Source organism: Coregonus lavaretus, assembly GCF_964263955.1.
Source record: "Coregonus lavaretus genome assembly, chromosome: 8".
Classification (NCBI taxonomy): domain Eukaryota; kingdom Metazoa; phylum Chordata; class Actinopteri; order Salmoniformes; family Salmonidae; genus Coregonus; species Coregonus lavaretus.
The window spans coordinates 29,877,977-29,895,955 of record NC_139995.1 but is presented as its reverse complement, the minus strand read 5'-3'; the positions used below and the strand labels follow the sequence as shown (position 1 = coordinate 29,895,955).

Sequence of the window (17,979 nt, the reverse complement as noted above, 5' to 3'; positions counted from 1 at the left end):
TGATACAGTAAAGGCTGGAATAGTTAGACTAACTGGACTGCACTAGCTAGAGCTAACTGATACAGTAAAGGACTGGAATAGTTAGACTAACTGGACTGCACTAGCTAGAGCTAACTGATACAGTAAAGGCTGGAATAGTTAGACTAACTGGACTGCACTAGCTAGAGCTAACTGATACAGTAAAGGCTGGAATAGTTAGACTAACTGGACTGCACTAGCTAGAGCTAACTGATACAGTAAAGGCTGGAATAGTTAGACTAACTGGACTGCACTAGCTAGAGCTAACTGATACAGTAAAGGCTGGAATAGTTAGACTAACTGGACTGCACTAGCTAGAGCTAACTGATACAGTAAAGGCTGGAATAGTTAGACTAACTGGACTGCACTAGCTAGAGCTAACTGATACAGTAAAGGCTGGAATAGTTAGACTAACTGGACTGCACTAGCTAGAGCTAACTGATACAGTAAAGGCTGGAATAGTTAGACTAACTGGACTGCACTAGCTAGAGCTAACTGATACAGTAAAGGCTGGAATAGTTAGACTAACTGGACTGCACTAGCTAGAGCTAACTGCTACAGTAAAGGACTGGAAATGGCAAAGAGATGCTTCTTAGCATAATGATGAGAACATCCACTTCTAAATGAGCACCAAAGGTGTATAGCTGAACAGCTCAAATATATTCACACAGAACCAATACAGCCTACTCAACTGAGGTCCAGTTAATGCCCACTTAAACTCCTTTCTTGACAATCAGACTCCTGACAGAATGAGGGTTCAAGATTTTAATAAAAGGCACATTTAGTCACACCAGTGTGGTTTTCAATATGGACCAGGCTGGAGTATAAGAAGTGGCTTTGCTGCCTCTGCTACTTCTTGATTTGTCGAGCCTGGGGCTTGTTGAAGGCGGTCTCTCTCCCTGAACGCACTCCACTGAACACAGACGGGGCGACTTTACCCGCACGCTCTGTGAACACAACACAGATCCATCCATCACTCTGAAGTGGAAGAGCTACGTGATACAGTAGATATGTCTAAAAATCCATAGTTTATGCCGCAGGGAGAGGGTCACTGTGTTTGACAGTTCAGTGAGTCTCCCTCTTGTCTTGACCATCCTCAACTGTGCTGGATATGGAGTGGAAACTTCATCACGGTAAGGAACGCCCCCTCTACTCTCTAACTCCCTCTCTTGTTCTATAACACTGGCTGTGTTTAGACAGGCAGCCCAATTCTGATCTTTTTTTTCACTAATTGGTCTTTTGACAGATCAGATCTGATTGGTCAAAAGAACAATTAGTGGAAAAAATATCAGAATTGAGCTACCTGTCTAAATGCAGCTCAGGTTCTCTATATGTACACTTGTGTTTCCAATCTTAAAGGGGCAATCAGCAGTTGCTACATCCATTCTTGAACTTATTAATTAATATGTACCCATTGATTCTTGAAGAATATAACTTATAAATGCCTCACAAGCTTAATTAAACTGTCGTATCCCATAATAACCCATAATATAAGCTTGTCCTATTCAAATGTTTGTAAACAAATAAATGTAAACAAACACTATTTAGCCTCAACATGGTTCAAACTATAATTTTGATAGCCAGTCCTCGCATCCATAGCTCTGTATATGAATTTGAGATTGGTTACATTTCTCCAGCCCCATCCCTCAGCCTTTTTACCGAAACAGGGGCGGGGAGTATATTTTGTTATAGTTTCAACTGTTGATTGCCGCTTTAAATCAGCGACAAAAACGACAAACAGATTTCAGAGGTTTTTTAACTACATACTCCTGCCCAATATTCTTAACCCCCTAACCCAGGGTTTCCCAAACTCTGTCCTCAGGACCCCAAAGGGTGAATATTTTGTTTTTTTGCCCTAGCACTACACAACTGATTAAAATAATCAGCTAATCATCAAGCTTTGATAATTTTTATCAGCTGTGCACCGAGTTTGGGACATACTGCCCTAATCCCATTGTCATGCCAATAAAAGCGGCACTCTGCTCACCACACTCCTCCATCACTTCTATGGTCTTGCCCTTCAGCTCTCCTTTGGAGATCAGCTTTTCCTTCGCTCCGATCAGATCCTCCTCGCTCACCTCAGGACGCTTCAGCTGTCCCTCCTCCCCGTCTTCAGGCTGGAGAAGAAGAGATGGAAGAAATGGAAAGCCGAAAAAGATTTTTTTTAAATCCCATGTAGAGTTCTCCAGTAGGTTTCCTAGGCTGAAACTTTCTAGGCAAGTTTCAGTGAGCTCTTTGGTGAGATCATGTCATAACTCTACATGTCCCTCCCTAGTCCAGCACTGTAGTCTTACCTGAGACATGGTGACTGACTGTGAAGTAGTGGATGATCCTCCTGGATAAAGGCTGTTGTGGTCAGAATGACTGCTCCCTCTCTACAGTCCAGCCCAACACACACACACCCTGTAACTCTCCAGTGGGCTATAACTCTGTTCGCAGACCCAGTAGATGATGACTCAGGGGGTCACTGGACTCCTCCCTTCTTTCTTCTCTCTCACGTTCCCTGGTTCTGTTTGTTCTCAGGGTGGAGTGTATCATTAGGGAGTGAATGACGTGATCTGCTCTACTGTTGGAACGATCTGGCCTTCTTTTAAAGCAACTCCTCAAGGACGAATAAAAGATCACAAATCAAAGTCTAAAACTCAACTCCTCCTCCACTATGACAACATTCTCTCATGGCCCTCCTCCTTTTCTCCTGTCACTAGGCCAAAATGGAAATGAGTTCAAGACATCTTTCTGTCGTCAACAATAACAACCTAAGGAACCAATCTCACCCTTACACTCATCAATGGAAGGAAGAGAACCAATACAGTCAAACATAGAGCAACACTTTACCATGTATGTGTCCATATCTCAATCATTCAATGGACAAACAAATAACATTGGCAGAGAAATGACTTACATGGCAACAGAGGTAGGTGTTCTTCCCTTCCCTTCTGTCCCTCTTCAGAATGGGGGGGAGGTTGTTTCCACCTTACATCTCCCTCTAGCCATTTGAGAGCCAATACAATATACAGTGGGGGAAAAAAGTATTTAGTCAGCCACCAATTGTGCAAGTTCTCCCACTTAAAAAGATGAGAGAGGCCTGTAATTTTCATCATATGTACACGTCAACTATGACAGACAAAATGAGAAAAAAAAATCCAGAAAATCACATTATAGGATTTTTTATGAATTTCTTTGCAAATTATGGTGGAAAATAAGTATTTGGTCAATAACAAAAGTTTCTCAATACTTTGTTATATACCGTTTGTTGGCAATGACACAGGTCAAACGTTTTCTGTAAGTCTTCACAAGGTTTTCACACACTGTTGCTGGTATTTTGGCCCATTCCTCCATGCAGATCTCCTCTAGAGCAGTGATGTTTTGGGGCTGTCGCTGGGCAACACGGACTTTCAACTCCCTCCAAAGATTTTCTATGGGGTTGAGATCTGGAGACTGGCTAGGCCACTCCAGGACCTTGAAATGCTTCTTACGAAGCCACTCCTTCGTTGCCCGGGCGGTGTGTTTGGGATCATTGTCATGCTGAAAGACCCAGCCACGTTTCATCTTCAATGCCCTTGCTGATGGAAGGAGGTTTTCACTCAAAATCTCACGATACATGGCCCCATTCATTCTTTCCTTTACACGGATCAGTCGTCCTGGCCCCTTTGCAGAAAAACAGCCCCAAAGCATGATGTTTCCACCCCCATGCTTCACAGTAGGTATGGTGTTCTTTGGATGCAACTCAGCATTCTTTGTCTTCCAGGTGAGTTTTTACCAAAAAGTTATATTTTGGTTTCATCTGACCATATGACATTCTCCCAATCCTCTTCTGGATCATCCAAATGCACTCTAACAAACTTCAGACGGGCCTGGACATGTACTGGCTTAAGCAGGGGGACACGTCTGGCACTGCAGGATTTGAGTCCCTGGCGGCGTAGTGTGTTACTGATGGTAGGCTTTGTTACTTTGGTCCCAACTCTCTGCAGGTCATTCACTAGGTCCCCCCGTGTGGTTCTGGGATTTTTGCTCACTGTTCTTGTGATCATTTTGACCCCACGGGGTGAGATCTTGCGTGGAGCCCCAGATCGAGGGAGATTATCAGTGGTCTTGTATGTCTTCCATTTCCTAATAATTGCTCCCAATAGGTAAGCAGCTTGATTTCTTCAAACCAAGCTGCTTAACTATTGCAGATTCAGTCTTCCCAGCCTGGTGCAGGTCTATAATTTTGTTTCTGGTGTCCTTTGACAGCTCTTTGGTCTTGGCCATAGTGGAGTTTGGAGTGTGACTGTTTGAGGTTGTGGACAGGTGTCTTTTATACTGATAACAAGTTCAAACAGGTGCCATTAATACAGGTAACGAGTGGAGGACAGAGGAGCCTCTTAAAGAAGAAGTTACAGGTCTGTGAGAGCCAGAAATCTTGCTTGTTTGTAGGTGACCAAATACTTATTTTCCACCATAATTTGCAAATAAATTCATAAAAAATCCTACAATGTGATTTTCTGGATTTTTTTCCCCTCAATTTGTCTGTCATAGTTGACGTGTACCTATGATGAAAATTACAGGCCTCTCTCATCTTTTTAAGTGGGAGAACTTGCACAATTGGCGGCTGACTAAATACTTTTTTTCCCCACTGTATATATATATATATATATATATATATAAACATGGGGGATTGGAAGTGATGCAGACAATTACATTGATGGAAGTTACAATCTATCTGCAATATTAAGCTGATCTAACCCCTAAAAAAAAAAATATAACAATAATAATAAAGAAGTTACTGCAAACAACAAACACTGTTTCTTTCCCCCTCGGACATCATTGCACATAAAAATATTTTACGTTGTCCTATGTTATACTTCCGGGTTCTGTCTTCTAATCTTCTGAATGGGCTTAACGATTATTTAATCAAATTTGTGAAAATGCGGTCACAAACTATATTTGTGTTTTGGATGAATTTACTTCTGCCAGATGCCTTTTACAGTTCCTGGACTGGCAGAGGATCCCGAAGAAGGAGATGAGAGCTGCCTCCATGCTCTTTGGCTGGCAGTACGAGGGGAGCTGGAGGGGACAGGCATCATCCTCAACTACCTCATGGCTGGCTGATAAGACTGGCACACACACACCTGTAAAGATCAAGAGACAAACCAGGCTTTCATAATTGTTTCAGAAATCATTGCAAATGAGGGCATTTCATGTATTCTGTTTTACTGTCATAAACTAACAAAATAAATCCTAGATGAACTTGCCTGTCTGTGTGTGATTTTGACATGTATTGCATTTACAGTTGAAGTCGGAGGTTTACATATACTTAGGTTGGAGTCATTAAAACTTGTTTTTCAACCACTCCACTAATTTCTTGTTAACAAACTATAGTTTTGGCAAGTCGGTTAGGACATCTACTTTGTGCATGACACAAGTCATTTTTCCAACAATTGTTTACAGACAGATTATTTCACTTATAATTCACTGTATCACAATTCCAGTGGATCAGACATTTACATACACTAAGTTGACTGTGCCTTTAAACAGCTTGGAAAATTCCAGAAAATGATGTCATGGCTTTAGAAGCTTCTGATAGGCTAATTGACATCATTTGAATCAATTGGAGGTGTACCTGTGGATGTATTTCAAGGCCTACCTTAAAACTCGGTGCCTATTTGCTTGACATCATGGGAAAATCAAAATAAATCAGCCAAGTCCTCAGAAAAAGAATTGTAGACCTCCACAAGTCTGGTTCATCCTTGGGAGCAATTTCCAAATGCCTGAAGGTACCACGTTCATCTGTACAAACAATAGTACGCAAGTATAAACACCATGGGACCACGCAGCCGTCATACCGCTCAGGAAGGAGATGCGTTCTGTCTCCTAGAGATTTTATTTTTTATTTTATTTTATTTCACCTTTATTTAACCAGGTAAACCAGTTGAGAACAGGTTCTCATTTACAACTGCGACCTGGCCAAGATAAAGCAAAGCAGTGCAATAAAAACAACACAGAGTTACATATGGGGTAAAAAGACATAAAGTCAAAAATACAACAGAAAATATATATACAGTGTGTGCAAATGTAGCAAGTTATGGAGGTAAGGCAATAAATAGGCTATAGTGCAGAATAATTACAATAGTATTAACACTGGAATGCTAGATGTGCAAGAGATTATGTGCAAATAGAGATACTGGGGTGCAAAAGAGCAAAATAAATAACAATATAGGGATGAGGTAGTTGGGTGGGCTAATTTCAGATGGGCTGTGTACAGGTGCAGTGATCGGTAAGGTGCTCTGACAACTGATGCTTAAAGTTATTGAGGGAGATAAGAGTCTCCAGCTTCAGAGATTTTTGCAATTCGTTCCAGTCATTGGCAGCAGAGAACTGGAAGGAATGGCGGCCAAAGGAGGTGTTGGCTTTGGGAATGACCAGTGAGATATACCTGCTGGAGCGCAGACTACGGGTGGGTGCTGCTATGGTGACCAATGAGCTAAGATAAGGCGGGGATTTGCCTAGCAGTGATTTATAGATGGCCTGGAGCCAGTGGGTTTGACGACGAACATGTAGTGAGGACCAGCCAACAAGAGCGTACAGGTCACAGTGGTGGGTAGTGTATGGGGCTTTGGAGACAAAACGGATGGCACTGTGATAGACTACATCCAATTTGCTGAGTAGAGTGTTGAACGTTCTTTGGTGAGAAAAGTGCAAATCAATCCCAGAACAACAGCATAGGACCTTGTGAAGAGGCTGGAGGAAACAGGTACACAAGTATCTACCGGTATATCCACAGTAAAACGAGTCCTATATCGACATAACCTGAAAGGCCGCTCAGCAAGGAAGAAGCCACTGCTCCAAAACCGCCATAAAAAAGCCAGACTACGGTTTGCAACTGCACATGGGGACAAAGATTATACTTTTTGGAGAAATGTCCTCTGGTCTGATGAAACAAAAATAGAACTGTTTGGCCATAATGACCATCGTTATGTTTGGAGGAAAAAGGGGGTGGCTTGCAAGCCGAAGAACACCATCCTAACCGTGAAGCACAGGGGTTGCAGCATCATGCTGTGGGGGTGCTTTGCTGCAGGAGGGACTGGTGCACTTCACAAAATAGATGGCATCATGAAGAAGGAATATTATGTGGATATATTGAAGCAACAGCTCAAGACATCAGTCAGGAAGTTAAAGCTTGGTCGCAAATGGGTCTTCCAAATGGACAATGACCCCAAGCATACTTCCAAAGTTGTGGCAAAATGGCTTAAGGACAACAAAGTCAAGGTATTGGAGTGGCCATCACAAAGCCCTGACCTCAATCCTATAGAACATTTGTAGACAGAACTGAAAAAGCATGTGTGAGCAAGGAGGCCTACAAACCTGACTCAGTTTCACCAGCTCTGTCAGGAGGAATGGGCCAAAATTCACCCAACTTATTGTGGGAAGCTTGTGGAAGGCTACCCGAAACGTTTGACCCAAGTTAAACAATTTAAAGGCAATGCTACCAAATACGAATTGAGTGTATGTAAACTTCTGACCCACTGGGAATGTGATGAAAGAAATAAAAGCTCTCTACTATTATTCTGACATTTCACATTCTTAAAATAAAGTGGTGATCCTAACTGACCTATGACAGGGAATTTTTACTAGGATTAAATGTCAGGAATTGTGGAAAAAACTGAGTTTAAATGTATTTGGCTAATGTGTATGTAAACTTCCGACTTCAACTGTATGTCTATCTGTCTCCTCTCTGGCCTGTAGCCCGTTGGTTCTGGGGAGCCTTTGGGATGTGATGGACCGGGACATTGATAGCTTCACCAAGGCTCTGCTGGAGTCCTGGCTGTCTGCAGGCCCCAGGGCTCCACTCCTGGACCACATGGCCCCGTCCAGCCAGGCCACATACCTCAAGCACCTGTGGTCTACGGACTCCCCATCTATCTGCGATAGGATGAGGACATCCCCAGACACACACACAAACTTTAATTAATTTAATAACAGCACTGATTCGAAGCCATTGATTCCCAAAACATAAATTGGAGGATGTGATTTTAAACTTGCTTGTGTGTATTATCGGCCAAGGCTGCCTTCTTAAATGTAAACAATGCTGTATCCTTTGATTTTCACTTTTGAATGCTAGTGAAATGTGTACATAAATGTATTAATACATGTTTGTCAATAAAAATGCAGTATATTTGCCAAACAATCCTTGCACTTAGGTGTTGAAAGGAATTGCATTTATGCTCCAGCTCAGCAGGGGGCAGTATGTCACTACATCTGCATCTTCAATGAAAAGGATGTTTTCTCAAACTGGAAATACGTGTGTCGGGAAAGGTAATTCTGATTTGTCTCACATTTTTAACATGGCGGTGAATCTGACAGAGCTTTCTCTTCCTCAGTTGGAGGGACTAAAGACTCAACTTGAGCAGGTAACAGAGGGATCTTGAATCTTAGTTGAAGTGTAAAGTCATTCTGGGGACATTATTTTCTACTTGCCCAAGTGTTTGCTTGTGCCAGCCATGCCATCTGAGTAACTAGCTATCTACGTTACCGGTTGGCAGAAGATTCTGATCCGACCATTACACTTGTTTACACCGAGCTGATGCAATTATGGTTACAATGAGGCTGTGTCTACACTTGACAGTTCATGCAGCTTTCGTATTCTGATCATGGAATTCCGAACAGGTCATGCGTCTACACCTACATTTAAATGTCTATGGTGTCCGGATTCCCTTTTTCCCGCTCTAGTTTATATTAAAATGCTTGTATGCATTCTGCAAACGGTGAAACAGGCGAAGTCTGATAACACAACAACAACTTGATGGCAGTAGCCAACTACTGTAGTTAACTAGCCAACTAACCTCTGGCCCGTAGCCCACAAATAATAACTAACACTTAAGCATGATTTTGCGGCAATCGATGCCACGCAGGTCTACGGGCCAGAAGGTTGAGGATTCGCCGACCACCACAGACGAGCTAACTCCATGCCGCTTTCATTACCTCACGATCAGAGCCAGTTGCAGACAATGATCAGATCAGCTAGGAGAAATCAAATGTTCAACATTTTGATGCCATAATTATATAAAATATATGCAACACATTTTCTACCAACAGGTTTCAGTGCAAATGCACCACACAACCAATAAACAAAACATACCGACTTCGGACACTTCAATATCTTGGTTTGCGTTTTCAACACCACAATAAATAGACTGTCAATCTCGACAAACAAAAAACACATCCCTCCCTACCTTGTAGGCTTACCCAGTATCAAACGCTTGGTTTGACAATCTCCGAATTGTCATTAAACTTTTTGGTGTTTTGTAACAGATGTCTCTTTCCATTCATCAAATTGCGCTGCACAGTTTGGATTGATAGGTTGTTGGATTTAATTTGTCAGTAAAAAAAATAATTTAAGTGACCAGGATTGCATATTAAAGTCGGACTTATTTCCATTGTGGTCCCTACATTTGCTGTAGCATATGTTACAATAATATAAGGACTAAAGTACACATCTCCATCTGGCTTTCAGGGATCACCTAATTTATTTTTTGTAAAGATGATTATTTTTCTCTGCTGAATATTGTTGCTTTAAGTCAGTGAGCACTCTGTCATAGTCTTTCTATATCCATAAATTGCATCCAAAATAGATAATCCTGTTCAAAATCTAGATGTATACAGTGCCCTGAAAAAGTATTTGTCCCCATTCTGTTTTTCTAAATTTTTACATATTTTTGATACTTTATGTTATCGGGTCTTCAACCAAAACCTAATATTAGATAAAGGGAACCTGAGTTTACGAATGACAAAAAAATGGATAATTATTTTATTTAATTAACAAAGTTATGCAACACCTAATGCCCCTGTGTGAAAAAGTAATTGCCCCCTTACACTGGTTGTGCCACCTTTAGCTGAAATGACTGCAACCAAATGCTTCCTGTAGTTGTTGATCAGTCTCTCACATCGCTGTGGAGGAATTTTGTCACACTTGCATGCAGAACTGCTGTACCTCAGCGACATTTGTTTGTTTTCAAGCATGAACTGCTTGTTTCAAGTCCTGCCACAACATCTCAATTGGGATTAGGTCTGGACTTTGACTAGGCCATTCCAAAACTTCAAATGTGTTGCTTTTTAACCATTTTCATGTAGACTTGATTGTGTGTTTTGGATCATTGTCTTGCTGCATGACCCAGCTGTGCTTCAGCTCACAGACGGATGGCCTGACATTCTCCTGTAGAATTCTCAGATACAGAGCAGAATTCATGGTTCCTTCTGTTAAGGCAAGTCGTCCAGGTCCTGAGGCAGCAAAGCATCCCCAAACCATCACACTACCACCACCATGCTTGACCGTTGGTATGAGGTTCTTACTGTGGAATGCAGTGTTTGGTTTTTGCCAGACATAATGGGACCCATCTCGTCCAAAACGTTGACTCCAGTTTGCCAAAAAGCACCTGGATGATCATCAAGACTCTTGGAAGAATGTTCATTGGACAGATGAGTCAAAAGTACAACTTTTTGGACGACATGGGTCCCATTATGACTGGTGTGGCCACACCACACCAAACCTTCACAAAAGTTAGTAAACCTTATCAGGGTAATATCAAAAGTAAGTCAAGCCATTGTTTATAGGGAAAATATGATCAGGCTATTATATTGCGGCAAACACAGCATTACAGTTTAAACTTAATTTAGCCAAAGAAAATGGCTCAACAGAATGAAATAAAACACTTGCAAACTGGTTTACAACAGACTAAATACGGAGTACACAATTAAAAAGACAGCTTGAATTTAATTTAGCTAATGAAAATATCTCAACCGAATTAAACAAAACAGGTTTTGCATATTTAAACTGATTTCATTAATAAATAGGCTTATAGTGATATACAATAATAATAATAATTATTATTATTATAAAGTACCAAAATTGCATCCTACCTGAATAGGGAGTTGCACAGTAGCCTGCATTTGGCCATGCTAACATTCTTCTCATCTTAGCCCACTACAATATTAAAACGTATTAAATTCCCCTTGTAGGCTTTTCACTATAAGCATACTCTTTTTCCTCAAATTTTTGTTTTACTTCAATGAAAAAGGCCTCCATCTTCACAATCAACAGTAGCCTCCTCTGTTGCTCTCTCTCTCCTCAGCAGCAGGCACACGTGTGCGCAAGGCATGAGAGAATGATGCTGAAGCGCGAATTCGGGGTGTTGGTAGCCTAGTGGCAAGTAGCCTAGTGGTTAAGAACATTGAATCCCAGACTGGACTAGGTGAACAAATCTGTCTGTGCCCTTGAGCAAGGCACCTAACCCTAATAGCTCCTGTAAGTCGCTCTGGATAAGAGCGTCTGCTAAATGATTAAAACATAAAATATAGACTATGCTAGACGACAGCCTCTCCTGGACAATTTCGCCCACTGCAATTTTATTTATTGGCTTTTCATTTTTTTATCGTCCAAAAGCCGCAATTACCGGCTAAGGGAAGCCCCGGCGCATTTTCCTATCAGAGTTATGTTTCCATCAAATTGACTTGTTGCAGATAAGTTTGTCTGTAAATACTTAGTGCACATAAAAATAACTTTTGAGGTTAAATTCCCATGGGTTTCCATCGCATTTTCAACTCTAGGCCTACGGATGGTTTTGTGACAAATGTTTCGTAGGTATACGAAATGTGCCCACTCTGGTATTGGCATGTGCGCTCTAGCCAACAGCTTGCAGATACATTGCAGGTATAGCCTACTATATGATGAGATAATTATGGACAGAAGTGCGAGACTATTTTTATTGTCAAATGGCAGCCAAGCATCGATCATTATGTCACCAGAATAAGACCCTAGAAATCTATTGAAAGGAGCATCAACCTAATCACTGTGCACTTTCCCATGATGCCATGACATTTTTTATCTGACATATAGGCTACTTTACTCGCATAAAAAGTTTGGATGGAGACCTGGTTAATGTCAAGCCATTTTAGATGAACGTGCGCATGCCTACAGGAAACTTTAGAAGTAGCCTAATCCGAATTAAATCATTGTGACTGGTTGTGTTTATGCCACATATTAAAGGTAATACATTTTAAAAGTGAAACGATAAATACAGTATTTAGGCTATATTGAAGCGTTTGGTTCTAGGTGCGTGAGGAATAGCTGCTCGGATTGGAGAGGAGGCAGAGCATGTTAAGCTTTCCTGAATAACTGGGCCTGCCGGGAGCATATGTGGCCACATTATTATACAGTAGGACGACTTGGGAGAATGATCTGATCTGAAACAGACAGCACGTTCAGTATCAGAAGTAAAAATACAGCCAGACTGGCCTTTCTAGACCTTATAAACTGTCGAGAGTAGACCCAAATCGAATGAAACATTCAAATCACAGGGCTTTTGCACCGTTATTCAAATGGCATTTTCACTTCAGCCTATAGTAGTAGAATTTTGTACTCACTTAATAAAAATAATGCAATTATTCATTGCATTGTGGTGTTGTAGGATAATTGTATTGTCCCTAAACAAGATCAATAGGGGAGCTTTTTGAGCTGTGTGTTTAATGTCTTCACTGTTTTTTCATGAGCAATGATGCACCTGGCCTCTCCACTGCATATCAGCTATTCCTATTTGTTCTTGTCGATTCATATTGAAAATCGATGCAGCTTTGAATGCTTTTATGTGTGGTATGATTGCTAGTTAGCCTATTGCAGATCTGGACAAACGATCCACCTACCACTTTTGTCACTGAATTGTGGATAAAGGGTAGGCTATACTGACCTGTGGTATAGTAAAAGTTAGCACACGGAAAAGCGTAGCGCATAAGGGAAGTACCAAAACACCTTGATATAGGGGAGGCGCATGCAAGCAGGTGAGGAAATGTGGCTAGCATGGAAGAAATTGTATAGTAAAACCTGCAAAAGAGTCCATGTTAACCAGGAAAAAAACGCAATACCCTCCCCTGTGCCCAATAAAAAAAACACACAATCCTCCCCAAAGCAAAAAATTACGTTTGACAACCCTCCCCTATTTTGGACCACCCCTCCCCCCAGTAAATTGCTATCTGTCCCTAACTAGCCAGCAAGCTAGCTAGCAAAGTTAAAAGGGATTGCAAATAGCTACTTTTGTGCATCTAGACCTGTCTTTTCAATGTGATCTTCGTATTCTGATAGCAGAAGTCGCATGCAAGTGTCAAGTGTAGACAGCCTAAGACACCGTGGAGCCTGTGCGAGATATGGGTGGGAAAACGTACCTCAATGCAGGGATGGGATACCTTTTCCAACCCATATCTAGCGCCTGCTCCACGGTGTCTTAATGTAACCATGATTGCGTTCTGACCCCAGTGCAGCTGAAATCCATACTTTTTCAATAAATGTTAATCAAATACAACCACCGACTGTTTGCTGGTTTCTGTTTCTCTAAGATGGCGACTCAGTGCGCATGTGCCAATTTAAATCTCCGATGCCATCTTCGAGAAACAGAAACAAGCAAACAGTCAATGAATACACAAATGTTCTTGGCAATACTTTCTTCGTTCTTGATTCGGGGGAAAAAAAAGTATCTTATAAATATCCTGTCCAGTTGGAGGTGGTTCTACAAAAAACAGAGAAAATTCAGAAAGATATTGAATCCATGTCGCTTAGAAACGACTAGTTCCTGCAAAGATGCTGGGAAATGCTTGCGCGGTTCAAACCACGGATTTAATATCTTTACGAATGTTCTTTGTTTTTTGTAGAACCACCTGCAACCGGACACTGCCATTTTTTAAGATACACATTTTTTCCCGAATCGAGAATGAAGAAAGTATTGCCAAGAACAGGTAAGTTGAAAAGTTCCTTGCTACACTTTACAGTAGCTAAGCCGTAACGCTGTATGGAGCTATCACGTTACAATTTTGTAGCTAAATGCTAAGATGTTTTGGAATGCTGTCTAGTGTCCATTCATGCTCAGTTTCTTTCCTACATGATCTCATGTAGCTAGCGTCCCCATGTTCAAGTTTTATTAGTCGTATGTACGGGATACGCATGTTATACTGTACATCGTCCAACGAAATGCTTACTTGTAGGTTCCTTCTCAACAATGCAACGACAATAAAAAATATATAAAATATCAGAATTACGAACATAAAGTAAATGGCAGTAGAATATAATAATGTTGCTCCTTTATTTCAGGCCAATATTGATATAAGCAATCAAATCAAATCGAATCAAATTTTATTTGTCACATACACGTGTTTAGCAGATGTTATTGTGGGTGTAGCGAAATGCTTGTGCTTCTAGCTCCGACAGTGCAGTAATATCTAACAAGTAATATCTAACAATTTCACAACATATACCCAATACACACAAATCTAAGTAAGGAATGGAATGAAGAATATATACAGATATGGACGAGCAATGACAGAGCGGCATGGACTAAGATACAGTAGAACATTATAGAATACAGTATATACATATGAGATGAGTAATGCAAGATATGTAAACATTATTAAAGTGACTAGTGTTCCATTTCTTAAAGTGGCCAATGATTTCTATAGGCAGCAGCAGCCTCTAATGTGCTAGTGATGGCTATTTAACAGTCTGATGGCCTTGAGATAGAAGCTGTTTTTCAGTCTCTCTGTCCCAGCTTTGATGCACCTGTACTGAACTCGCCTTCTGGATGATTGCGGGTTGAACAGGCAGTGGCTCGGGTGGTTGATGTCCTTGATTATCTTTTTGGCCTTCCGGTGACATGCAATATGTTTGGGCCAGGTGTACTTAGTTCTTTACTTCCTCAATGGTCATGAATGAAATTACTGCAAATAATGTGTCTGGAATGTCTAAATTGCATCATCTGATTCTTTCTTCCATGTTTTGCAGGAGACAGAGTTTTTGACCTCATCTATAGGTCAGCTCAAAGTTGTCCAGACTAAATATGTAGAAGCTAAGGACAGTTTGAGTGTCCTCAACAAAAACAATGCAGGTGAGCTGCTCAACCTACACTGGCAAACATGGTTAATGCTTTGTATGCATCCTATGTTTTGTTCAGTTTTTGTTTTGTATGGAAGCTTTTACAGATACTGAAATAAATTGATTGAAATTATCTTTGATGAAGATCTCACCCCACATTGGTGTTTGAAGGTATGACACACTCAATAGATAATTTACATTTGACCTTTTCTTTTAGGAAAAGAATTGCTGGTGCCCCTCACAAGCTCTGTATCCTTATGTTACTGATCGGAGATGCCAAAATAATAAAACATTTATTTTTTTACTTTTGTCTACTGAAAGTCTCCTAGTCTACAAACATACCAGCAATCTCATTTTCTCACATTCAACACACTTGATTATTCTAATTTGAGATTGATTGAAGGTGCATTGTTAAATACAGTATTTAAAACATGTAAATGAGACCACAGCACCTTCTCTGCCATTATATTGTAGCGACCTTAACCCAATACCTAACGACCTCGTCAAGAGGTCAGACCTTTTGGTGTAACAGTTAAGGTGTTCCGGTCGGGGCTACCCCCCGAATTCGCTACATTGGTGGGATGGTGCCTGTGAGGCAATCGGAGAAGCATGTACACGTGAAGGACTTGGTATGGAGAAGAGTGGGGACATGCTCTCCCGAAGGAAGGGGGTAGTGTAGCGACCTTAACCCAACACCTATAATACCTCGTCAAGAGGTTCGGACCTCTTGGCGTAACGGTTAAGCTGTTGGCTTGACAGTCACTGGACCCGAGTTCGCTACAATATATTCAGTATGCATTTATTAATAGTGTTGTTGTTGGAAGTTTCCTGTTGTCCTTTTAACATCACTTGCTATTAGATGTATGTCCCTGGAACACTTAATGACGTGGAACATGTCTTAGTGGATGTGGGGACAGGATACTACGTTGAAAAGGTGGGCAGAAAAGCAATTAACAAATTGCTAATACCCTTCATTGTACAGTCGACACTTAAGTGCACTTTGGGTAAGTAATCTGTTTTCCAGTCCCAATTCGATTATTTTTTTATTGCTCCGGCTGGGCAAGGATATCTTCTAATTTAGTGTACGCTGACATGACCCAATCCTTTGCATTTATCAGGGTCGTGTTCATGAAGGCACACTGTAGCAATGGAAAAAGGAAAACAATTTCTTATTGGGCACATTCTGAAAGATCGTTCCTACAAATTTCACTCGGTTTTTGGCCAGGAGTCAGTCGACTGTATTTTGTTCAACTCTGCTGTTCCATGTACATTTATTTGCTTGTTAATACAACTATTTGGAAATCTGTCTTTGTATAATATGAGTTTGTAAGCCTCATTTGAAATATCTCTGCAGAATGTCAATGACACAAAAGAGTTTTTCAAGCGCAAAATAGACTTCCTCACCAAGCAGATAGAGAAGGTTCAGCCGGCTCTGCAGGAGAAACATGGCATGAAACAAGGTAACACACAAATACATACAAGTTTGTAATATTTGTATTATAAGTATTTAACTTAAATGCAATAGAACCTATTTTGCTCATCCCTTCCTATCTGTATTTTTTGTTCTGTCTTCTAGCTGTTATTGAGGTGATGAATATTAAGATCCAACAGCTTCAGAGTCAACAGGCTTCACAGTTGGGGACCACCAAAGCCTAACCAGGTGAAGATGGGGCTTACACCAGTCTGCTTGGGTGCTTCATGATGGGGGTTTTGAGTTATTGAAAACAAATTCTGCATGAACTGTTAATGGGTTGAGCTGAGGTAAAAGTGGGCGAAAGACAAGAATGTACTACAAATTTGTGTCAACAGTACAATGGTGAAGGGCAGCCAAGTTAGTGTTTTAACAAATACTCCTTTAAAATGTGAGTCATATCTGGATTCAGTTTAAATTCAGTAGCCAGATTTCAGAAATATAACTGAGATGTAGGCATTTATTTGTGTCCCAGTTATGTTCTGTGTAGTGATTTTGAAGCTTGTGTTGCTATAGCAATGTTGAATTTGACTAAAATAGGCTCCTCTTGTCACTCAGATTATCATTTGTGATGACATGAAATCTGCAACAGATGTTTTGAATGAAGGGAGAACATGTTAGTGCCCTCATATTACACCGTTTGTGTCTTTCAGATTTTGCTCAATGACTATGGTTTATTGAAACATGAAACATTGTATCTTTTACTTTTTGTTCAAATCCACAGATAAAAAAATAATAAAATACATTTTAAAAACTACGATAAAACAGTCCCAAGGTACGGGCTAAAACAGGGCTAAAACAGTCTATCGCTAAAACCTCAGGTCGTCACTAGTTACCACAGCCACAAAGTCTTAATTATGGCTAAACCCACCTATTTCTACAATTTCTCTACTTAAAATCTGATTTAAAAGGTCCAATGCAGCTGTTTTTACCTTGATATCAAATCATTTCTGGGTAACAATTAAGTACCTTACTGTGATTGTTTTCAATTAAAATGGTCAAACAGAAACAAAAATAGCTTCTTAGCAAAGATACATTTCTCAAGCAAGAACTTTGCTAAGACTGTCAGGGAGGGGTCTGAGTGGGGAGGGGGAAACTAGCTGTTATTGGCTGGCAGAGAGGTTTGGAACACTTTCTTATTGGTCTAAACAAATGTACCGCCTGGTGCCAAAACACCATCCCACCACAACAGGCTGAAATTTCAGGGGGCCTTTTCAAACAGCAATTACACTAAAAGGGCATTATCATTTTCACAATTTCACAGTATTATTCCAACCTCCATAGTGTGGAAATGTAGATATACACAACACAGGGAAATTACTTTTGACTGCACTGGGCCTTAAACCTAACCTTAACCACACTGCTAAGGCCGGACAAAGTTAAATTACTGTTTAACGGATGCCCCGCCTTACTTTTCTCCACACCCCGCAAAAATATAAAATAAAAATAAGATGTTATTTTTGGGGAAATATATGCGGCGCTTTGTTTATAATGCACTGTCCACTCTCCCTTGAGGCTTTCCCAAGTTGATGCGCAAGAGACCAAAAACAGCCTCAGATCACGCACTCAGATCATGTTCGAGCCTCGGATTGGACAGTGAAAC

The 17,979-nt window shown here is 40.7% G+C and overlaps 2 protein-coding genes across 2 annotated transcripts; one reads left to right on the top strand and one right to left on the bottom strand.

The window, feature by feature from the left end:
- Nucleotides 1–770: 770 nt before the first annotated feature.
- Nucleotides 771–2,428, bottom strand: LOC311133669 (musculoskeletal embryonic nuclear protein 1-like). Its single transcript, XM_084167202.1, has 3 exons — nucleotides 2,313–2,428; nucleotides 2,006–2,135; nucleotides 771–965 (listed from the first exon to the last, which is right to left on the bottom strand). The coding sequence occupies exons 1-3, from the start codon at nucleotides 2,319–2,321 to the stop codon at nucleotides 868–870; spliced, it is 237 nt and encodes a 78-aa protein (XP_084023328.1). The 5' UTR covers nucleotides 2,322–2,428; the 3' UTR covers nucleotides 771–867.
- Nucleotides 2,429–8,303: 5,875 nt separating this feature from the next.
- Nucleotides 8,304–17,133, top strand: LOC311133274 (prefoldin subunit 5-like). Its single transcript, XM_084166762.1, has 6 exons — nucleotides 8,304–8,408; nucleotides 14,816–14,918; nucleotides 15,123–15,154; nucleotides 15,765–15,839; nucleotides 16,260–16,365; nucleotides 16,482–17,133. The coding sequence occupies exons 1-6, from the start codon at nucleotides 8,343–8,345 to the stop codon at nucleotides 16,559–16,561; spliced, it is 462 nt and encodes a 153-aa protein (XP_084022888.1). The 5' UTR covers nucleotides 8,304–8,342; the 3' UTR covers nucleotides 16,562–17,133.
- Nucleotides 17,134–17,979: the final 846 nt, after the last annotated feature.